The 9,812-nt window shown below is 37.2% G+C and overlaps 2 protein-coding genes across 3 annotated transcripts; one reads left to right on the forward strand and one right to left on the reverse strand.

The window, feature by feature from the left end:
* Positions 1-887: 887 nt before the first annotated feature.
* On the forward strand, positions 888-6,864 carry LOC135939273 (uncharacterized). Of its 2 annotated transcripts, none has more exons than XM_065483565.1 (2): positions 888-1,140; positions 6,154-6,864. In XM_065483565.1, the coding sequence occupies exon 2, from the start codon at positions 6,176-6,178 to the stop codon at positions 6,599-6,601; it is 426 nt and encodes a 141-aa protein (XP_065339637.1). In that variant the 5' UTR covers positions 888-1,140; positions 6,154-6,175; the 3' UTR covers positions 6,602-6,864. The 2 variants fall into 2 exon arrangements, with proteins under 2 accessions (XP_065339637.1, XP_065339638.1); XM_065483566.1 differs by lacking the exon at positions 888-1,140 and adding an exon at positions 4,186-4,654.
* A 253-nt stretch (positions 6,865-7,117) lies between these two features.
* LOC135938290 (ubiquitin-conjugating enzyme E2 J1-like) lies at positions 7,118-9,545 on the reverse strand. The gene is made up of 4 exons (XM_065481889.1): positions 9,410-9,545; positions 9,147-9,352; positions 8,566-8,927; positions 7,118-7,466 (listed from the first exon to the last, which is right to left on the reverse strand). Exons 1-4 carry the CDS (start codon positions 9,438-9,440, stop codon positions 7,331-7,333), a joined length of 735 nt encoding a protein of 244 aa, XP_065337961.1. The 5' UTR covers positions 9,441-9,545; the 3' UTR covers positions 7,118-7,330.
* Positions 9,546-9,812: the final 267 nt, after the last annotated feature.

Here is a 9,812-nt window from a genome sequence, read left to right on the forward strand (position 1 = left end):
ATTTATTTTCGTCTACTAGCGAAGTTTACACGTCTAAATAATGATGTCTTATAGTTAATGGATATTATGAATTGTTCAAATTTATATAAAAATCTTATTTTCTATTTATTCTTAATTTTTGATTAAGTATATACGTTTAAAATTTCAAATATAAGATATTTATTCTAAAAATAAAAATTAGTACAATTAACAAAACATTTATTAATTTTATTAAACTTTAAAAAATAGAATTATGATTTGGTTTTTAAATTTTTAGGTTGTTGTAATTAAAACATCGTAAAGAAATTGAATTTTAAAACATAATTTTTGAGTTAGACAAATTTACTGGAAAGTCGTGTTCTTTTTTCAAACTTGCTTAAATAAATTATACATTTTTTACGATTGAGTCAAATTTGATTTACCTTTAAAATGATTTAAAGCAAAGTCTGTTTTAATTTAAAATAAAATAGTTCGTGTTTTTATTCTTGTATCAAAAGGTTTAAAATTTCCTTCAAAGTTTTAATTTACTAATAAATTATTAGAGCCCGTGAATAAATGTTTTTTTTCGATTATTAATTCTTTCCAACCCATAGTGATTACTTACAGAATTTTTAATTTAAAGAAGCATCAAGTTGTACAGCGAAACTAAAAAATATTGATTTTGAAATTAGCTGTTAATGCTATAAATATAATTCACGGGGAAAACTGACCTTTTAGATAACCTGAAAATTTGCATTTTATTTTAGGTAAAATTTTCAACCATATTATTTTGCTCTAATTGAAATAAAAAGCCAAAAGAGGTTGGAATACCTACTTTATTTGTCAGAAAACTTTAAAAAAGCCCCAAAAAGCCTCCCTCTTTTATTGTACCATTTAAAATTTCTATTCATAATTTTTTTTTATAATTTTAAACTCATTTCCCGGTTCAATAGATATTTTCCGTGCTGATTTTCGAAGGTAGAGGTGACCAGGGGCCGGCGAAAAGGGCGGCGAGGGTGAAAGCGGGCGACCCCCCACCACGGCGGGCGCGCGCGGACTCTGCTCTTTGTCCGGCCGGCCGGCCGCGGCTTTTCTCTTCTCTATTCCGCGGCCAGGAACCGACCTGCGAGCACCTCCGCACAGCCGGCCAGACCCTTCGCACTCCCTCCCTCTCAGCCACAGGTGAGACCGTTTTCTGGGGGTAGATTCATCCCCTCCTTTCCTCTCCACTTGCACCGGCCGTTAAAATTCCCATTTTTTTTAAAAAAAAAAGAGGAATTTTGACGAAAGGTTACAGATTTAAATTGAAAATATGATTAGGCATGATGCAATTTTATTAATTTTTAATTTTAAATTAAATTTAAGGTGAGAGGACACCTAAATTTTATTGAACAATCTTGGTTGTGATAGTAATTTGTTTCACAAACTGTTTAAAAATTCCCAGACCTTTAAAAAAATTATTTTCCCCTATCATTTTGGACCTTTTATTTATTTTTAAAATTTCTGAACCAAATTAATTTTATTTTAAGCCATTGTAGGAACTTTAAAAACAATTTTTTCATTTTTATCCGAGCTAAACATAACATTTTCACGGTAAAAATGTATCCTTTTCAAACGGAAAAGTCTTCTTTTGTTCCTGAGCGAAAGTGCGAGGAATGTCAGGCGGACAAAAGTATGCGCGCGTTGCTGTGTGTGTGTGTGTGTGTGTGTGTGTGTGTGTGTGTGTGTGTGTGTGTGTGTGTGTGTGTGTGTGTGTGTGTGTGTGTGTGTGTGTGTGTGTGTGTGTGTGTGTGTGTGTGTGTGTGTGTGTGTGTGTGTGTGTGTTATAACGAGGGCAAAGTGGCGCTGGAATTTTCCTCATTCATTGCTCCCGCGAGAGTGTGCCGAGCGCGAGATCGCCGAGGAAATAATGCAATTTGCTCTGCGCGCGGCTCTCTGGTCTCTGCGCTAGCTGGTTGTCCGCGCGCGCGAGATCCACCTGATTAATGACAATTAGCAGCCAAATGGGCCTTGTTTTGCGTCATACGTGTTTCCTTCCTCGCGGCCGCAGCAACCCGAGCGATCGCCTCTCACGCTCGTCGCGAATTAAAGGGCTATTTTTAGGTTCACGATCAGTCGATCAAATTATCCAGTTGTTTGCGTCAATTTAGCAATTTAGCGAAATTGCCAGCTGCTCGCACATTTGTTATATCAAGTTTTAAAAAATATTCACAACTGTAGTTTGATTTATTAAACATTTTAAACTAAATTCATTTAATTTCAAATGGATTGTATCAAAATAAAAAAATTAAGTTTATCATCTTCGTTCTGCTTGGATTTTCACATTTTTTAAAAGATAAATTTTGCTTGCAGAATGCATAAAAGAGATTTAAATATAAAAATAATTTAACGCCTACTTTCAGGTGATTTTTAATCATTTGAAAGTTTTCATTTGAAATTATCTGTATCTTGTTTTCTTTTACTGGACAGTAAAGAATGGAAAAAGCTTCACAACTTAAACAATTATAATTTCCCATGTGCAGCTGATCTGCCTTGAAAAATTAATCATTGCGTATTTTGAGCAGATGTACAGTGTCCCATTTTTGCATAAAAAGAATAACTTTTTCTGGAAATTAAAATCAAATATTTAACTCAATTTTAATTTAAGTTAAGAATGTTTTATTTACAGCAAACATAGAGTAACAAAATTTTAATGTGAACTTGAAAATATTCTTAAAAAATTAGCTTCAGTGTAGGATTTTTTTAATGTTCAAATTCCTGAAACACAACTGAAAGAAATTTTGTTACAACAAGCTATTAATATTAGTTGTTGCACCGTATTAATTCCACAAAAATTCTGTAATGAAATTATGCACAGAGTAGGATTTTAAAAAGATTTTGTATATTTCCATTTTAAGTGATAAAAAAATTCAAAAATGAAAACCTCGTTGAGTGTTGCAAAAACCGCTCAACAGTTGATGTGAAAATTAAAATCTTTTCTCAGACGTTACTGGCAATCGACTCTGCTACAGCGATTTAAAATTTCATCTCATATTAATTTGGATCTATGCAGCACAAGCGTGGAAACGCTAAATATCCTCAAAAAAGATTAAAAATTAAATTTACAATTTATTTTCAAAGGTTTCTTAGTCAATTTCACGGGAACTTTGCTCCATATTTTTTTATTTTGTAAAATAGTTCATGCGCTGATATTTATTTTGCTAGGAAAAGAGGAGTTGCACCTTATTGCTCATTCGATCGATTATCGAGGAAAGAATAAAATATCCTAATAAGCCATTAAATTTTTAGGAAGTTTTTCGTACACTGATGTGATGCTGCACTTATCCCGATTAGAGATTTTTGCACAAAACTGTCTGCTAAAAATACCCTTTTAATTCAATTTCCAGTATGAAAAATTCTCAATATCTTTGGTAAATTTATGCTAAAAAATATAATTTTTTTTTAATTTTAAATATTCAAAAGATTCAGGAGAGGACATTCCAGAAATTAATACACCAGTTGCGACAGCCCTTAGTGATTGAAGACGCCAACAGATGGCGCCATCGTATACTTTAGTAATAAATTTAATTTTAAGGCACTTCCACTGCGATTTTAGACTTCATCCTGCCACTGTGGGTTCTTCACTTAATTTTCTTTCTTTTGACGTTCTGAAATCCATAATCGGTTAAGCCAATCGCAATAGAATCGGGAAAAACTATTTTTTGAAATATAAAATCATTTCCAACGTTTCTACGGCGAATGGCTGGACTAATTTTGGTTTTCAGCACGTCAAAAGAAAACTTATTAAATGAAGAACCCACAGTAGAAGGATTGAGCCTGAAAATCACAGCGGAAGTGCATTAAAATTAAATTTATTACGAAAGTATACAGTGGCGCCATCTGTTGGTGGATTTGAACACTATAACTAGTGTAAATCCCTATATTTTTTTTTAAATTTCATTCATAAATAAATTAAGCATTCTACTATGCTGATCCTAGGCTTGCGGGCCGAGTCGTAGTGTATCACATTATTTTTCTTTTCAATTTCTTTTTGTTGGCCTATTGTAAAATAAATCTTCCAACCAATTTTTCATTTCTCGGGCTGCGATATGAGCGAAGTATGATTATCGTCGAGCTAGCTTGTCAACTGTCGGTGACAAGTGCTAAAAGTCGGATTAATTTTCTTCGCTCGGCTGCACGCACGCGGCCGGCGGGAGCTGGTTTTCTTTTTTGTTCTAATTCGCATTCTCGTCATGTTTGGCGTGTACGTTTTTTCCTGCGACGCGCTCTTACCCGTTCTTTCTTTCTCTCGATCGGTCGTCACTTTCTCACTTTTGCGCGATCTCCTTTTTCGCTCGTCCGCCGCCTGAAATTAATTCGAGCAGCGCGTTCACTTTTCTCTGAACGAAATTCGATGACCCCTCTTGCCTGCCGATATCGCATTGTTAATTGCAACTTTTTTGCCGCATTTTCCACGTACGCCCGGACGAACGAACTCCTTGTCCACCGCCGCCGCGCCGCGTGCACCGACCGAAAAAAACATTCGCCGCGCGCTGCATTTATTTTATTTTGTATCATTTATTGGTTTCAGCAAAACGCGGAGCCGGTCGCCAGCCGTCTCTCTCCTTCGATTATTTAATTCGTCGCGATTCTGGCTAAGCTCCCGCAAAAACGGCTTTCGTTTCGTAACGCGCGCCCAGACAGCTGCCGTCATTCCGTAAGTGGATATGTTCATTTCGTGAAAAAACAAAAAAGACGACGGCAAATTCCGCAAATTTAGTGATTATATTGTATTCAAACGATTCATTCCACCTTATTGAACCTGTTTTAGGATTTTTTTTCTTCTATTTAAGGGTTTTTGCAGCTCAGAAATATATTTTTAAATATTTAATTATACCCAAAAACGGATTTTAATTTATTAAAGCATTTTCTATAAATATTTTATTGAGAATATTAATAAATTCACAAAATTAAATATTTTGCAACGTTGTGTGTGCTTCGGCAATTGGAAATTTTTACAATTTAACAATTAATTTGCAAATGGCAACGAGTCTAATCACTTGCTCGAGAAGGTTAAAATTAATCATTGAAATTTCTATATAATATTTTAAAAATAGTTCAATAATTAATATTTTATTAGCAAAAATGAAGAACATTTAGTGATTTAGCAAACAGACTATGTTGGATATATGAAAAAAGGATGATTTTTGAAAAAAAGAAATCTTTAAAAACAGTTTTTGCAGCGAATTTCGATCTAACTTTCTGGGCATTTTTTAAAATTTAATTTTTATTATAATTGTATGCATTTTTTGCTTTAAAAACATAGTTAACGTAACAAAAATTGAAACGTCTAAAAATTCATCTACATTAAATTTATTCCTGCTAAAAATTAATTCTCTCCAACAAGTAAATAATCAAATTGAACACTTTCATCGATTCTATTTGATTTTAATTTTAAAACTAGCTCTTTGAATAATTTTTTAGGGGTTGCCAATGATTTTTTCTATGTCAATAAATTCAAAATAGCTTTTCCTTGTCTAATTTAAAAAAATCCATCTCGTCAAACTTGCAAATTCTTGGCTGTGGAAATAATCGGACGGAAAAAATTGCAAACTCTTCCACAGCCAAATTTTAAAGAAAAAATCCCGGAAAATCGGTTGAAGCCAAAATTGACCAAAGAACCACTGTATTTTTTTTGCCTGGAAAGTCAGCATTCTTTTCAAATGGTGAGGATTGTCTCGTTACTTGAAATCTTATTTTATTTCCCAACAAAGAGTATCCTTAAAAGGTTTTATAGGCCGTTGGACGGACCTCGACGAGAGGAATCGAAATCTGTCAAGAAAATGTAATCAAGCGCTGGAAAATTTGGAGAAAATGTGAATTTTTTTATTTTTTTAAGCAAGAGACACTTTCAAAATCATTTCGAAATGCAGAACAAATTGTTTATCGATCAACAATTCAAATATTTTTCAGTTGTCACCCTTGTCCTGCATTCCATGATTTTTACAAGCGTAAATTTATTTACTTATGAATGCCATTAATTTTTAAAAACAAAATAATTAAATTAAAAAATTTAACCAACTATTCAGAGCGTTTTATTTTATTTTAAATTAAAAATAGAGTTGACAGATCATGGATGAATTACGCGCCTTTTTTCAATTTTCTTATTTGACAGAAATAAATATTTAATACATGTATTTGTAATAATTCTTTCAGGTGTAATAATCAGAGCGAGACGATGTCGATGACCTGCCTGGTGGTGTTGGCGCTGTTGGGGGTGACAGGCGGTGCACCCACCCCTCCCGTGCCGAGCAGCAGCAGCAGCGTGTCGGGGGCGGAGGGCGGCAGCCGCGAGGCCGCCTCCAGCCCGAGCAGCACCGAGGCCATCGTCGTCCCTTCCTCCTCTTCGACATCAGTGACAACAACGACCGCGTGGCCCGAGTATGAGCCTGCACCGGCCACGACGACGGTGGAGGCGGCGGCGGCGGCCGACGGCCACGACGAGGCCATCCGGCTGTGGCCGGGCTACTGGATCAAGACGGACGAGCAGGAGGAGGCGCACGCCGAGAGCAGCCTCGATTTTCGCACCGAGATCTACCACATTGCCGACCTCTTCGCGACGAAGACCGACCAAAACTCCTCAACATCAACGACGACGAACTAAATTACAAAATAATTATTAACTAAGCCAAATCGCCGACGACTCTTGTGTCTTTCAGGGGTGCCTTCAGCAGCATTAGAATAATATAAGCCTCAATGGACTGTCCTACCTCCAGGAAAGTATTCAATCGTCTCATCTCCGTTTTCGCTCCGACCGGAAACAAACCGCCGACTGCGAGAACAACCAAAGTGTCGGTTTTCTCCGCCATTTCTTTTTAGTCTGTAGTTAAGCGAGCATTTATTAAACTTTGTATTTATAAATAATTACTCAGAGTGATTTTATTTATCTCAAAACCCTTTGGCTAAACCTGAAATATTAATTTTAATTTATTACGATATTGAAATATTTTTTGTATGATTTTTTTTTTAATTTTGTGCAGTTGACTTTTCCTTTTCGAGCTTCCAATTCTCATAAGCCATTTCTAATGTTTAAATAATGCAAAACATGTCTTAAAACAGCTCTAAATTCAAGGGAAAGGCCATTTTTGAAGATGAATCCATTCATAAATAAAAAAATGTATTTTTTGTTGCATTATGGTCCTCACTCTAAATGCCATTAATTTATTATCCTTATTGTTTCTCAGTTAACTATACAATATTATTATGAAATACGCGTTTAATCACAATGTGTGCTTGAACCCAGGTTTTATGCACTGCAGGAAAATCGGAACAAAAGCAGCGGCAGAAAATCTTTGGTCTCCCTCCACTCGGCTCAATTCAATAAATCGGGCTCTCACTCGAGCAGGAACATTCTCCGGTAGAGCAGCAGCGCGATGGCCACCAAAAGTCCGAGAATCACTGCCTGGCTGCCGGCGACGCTGCCGTCCGGCTGCGCCTCCGCCACTACTTCCGCCGCTTCTGGCACAGGACTGCAACAAAATTTGAAATATATTTGAAAATTAAACAAAATGAAAAGAGTAAAAGCGGAAAAAAACACACAAAGGCAGGAAAATCGCGAATGATTTGAAAATAACATTTAATAATATTTGTTTCTTTATCTCATCTGAATTAATCGCGAAACCCGAAAATTGAAGACGGCGGAACGAGCAAAACTACGTCGACATTGTCCTCAGGTTGACCGACCTGAGGAAGGTCGGGGAAAGGCGAGGGTGAAAAATCGTTGCAAAGTATCGTCAAACGTTCTCGAAACTGTAGAAAAACATTTAAAACGCGCCGCGGACACGATATCAGGTCGGGCTACCCTGAAAAAGGTCGTCAGGTTATTGCCAGTTAAAGCTGGTCCAAATACCTATCTTATGAGGGGTCGTGGTTGAGGATAGGACGAGCGGTCGAAATTTAATAAAAATAAAACTTTTTTCGCCTATGCACATCGCGCGAGAAATCAGGAAAAAATTAATTTTTATTTTTCTATGGGCTTGAAAATTCTCAAAATCGGTTTTCAGACAGGCGTTGGATTTCCACGTAAGGTAAAATTGGTTAGAACCCATTATGGTTTCCCGTTTGAAAAAAATTTGACGTTCATAACCAGAGATTTGACCGAAAAAAATATTTTAAATTCAAAAATTTGTTCTTTCCGAGTTTCCAGGTGGAAATTCTTGAAAATGGAAGCTAAAAACGCCTTGAAGTTTTCGCATGTGTGGTCAACACTGATTTGAAGGGCCTCTCCAATTTTTAAAACATGGCAATTTTTTTAAGAAAAGAGACTAAATCACTTAAAATGACCCGCAATGACCTCTGACCTTGTCCAATGACCTTAAAAATGGTGTTCATTCGATCAGGCTTGAAGAGAGGAATCCAAAGCACACCTTAAATTTTAAATTGGACCACCAGGAGACGAGATATGTAACTCTAAATATTATAAAAAATGCCCAAAAACCATACAAATGTCAAAAACAATTTCCCGGATTTTCAAATCGAGAATTAAGCCTTAAATGATCGGAAACTGTCCAAAAGCCGGAGCCATTCCCATAATTGCTAATTAATTAACATTTTAACATCAAATTATACCTATTATTTTGACTGGCCGTGGCAGCAGCCGCCGCAGCATTATCCTCCTCCTTGAACGTGATCTGTCCAACGAGCTCGCTCTCCTCAGTGGACAGCGGAGCGGCCTCTTCGTCCGAAGAGGCGAGGTGTCCGGCAATATGTCCGCACTGGTCACAGCTCCAGTTTGCGGACCTCTTAGCCAGCACTTGCCTTTCTTCAGGCGTGTAGTCAAGAGCGCCGATCGTGCCCTGGCCGTCTGTCGGCATGAACGCTACCAGCGCCAGCAGGGCCGTCCGGATCGACCAGGACGGCTGCCAGGTCTCAGGGTGGTGGCCTGAGATGCTCAGACAAATCTTTTTGTTCACCTCGAAACGACCACTCGGCTGTAAAATAGAATTTTTACATAATTCAGTAAACAGGAAAAATTAATAATATTGTTGGAATTTTCCCTTGTAAATTCAAAATTATTTCTAAAATTCTTTATACATAAAAATCCCAACGCACCCCTCATTTAAAACGAGTGACGTCATGAACCATGAACCAACACCCTTGTCCGGTTTCGAAATAAACATCAGAAGAGGGGAAGTGTCATATCAACAAACCGTGAGGAGAATGATATTAGGCGGCTTCATGGGGTACTCGGGCGGCAGGAGGATGCGGCCGTGGTAGAGGCCGCCCTCGAAGTCCGTGCCCGAAGGCCCTCGCACCGTGAAGTGCCACTCGAAGAGGTTGTCCTCGAGCGGTCGCGCCCAGTAGTGGTCCGTGGCCGCCTGCAACTCGCAGGCCTCGCGCATAATGCGCTTCACGGCTGAAAATTCGACGCGAATTTCAATCAAATTGGCGATAAATCTAGATTATTTATTACCGGGGCTTTTGGCGTTGTATTTGCCGTCCATGACGTGGCCCTCTCACGTCGGTCGGCCGCTAAAATTTGATAAAAATTGAAAACTGGGTTGTCAGCTGAGATAACAATGGGTATTTAATTCAGTGGTGATTAGGGTGTTTAGAAAGGAGATAGGTTAAGACAGTTTTTGTTTACTCTTAAAACTTCTAAGATTCGTTTCTGATTGAGAAAATTGCCTTGTGTCTTTAAAATCAGTTGCTTTATATTTTTGTTTGATTAGAATCTCTGAATAATCACTTTAATTTATGTTTTATTAATTTCAATTCTCTCCTCCGTTCCTCTATCCCAATCTTTTTGTAAACACAACAACGCCATCTGTACTTGATTTAATCAAATAATTCAAACAACGCCTACAACAAGCTAG

Source organism: Cloeon dipterum, chromosome 3 (genome assembly GCF_949628265.1).
Source record: "Cloeon dipterum chromosome 3, ieCloDipt1.1, whole genome shotgun sequence".
Taxonomy (NCBI): domain Eukaryota; kingdom Metazoa; phylum Arthropoda; class Insecta; order Ephemeroptera; family Baetidae; genus Cloeon; species Cloeon dipterum.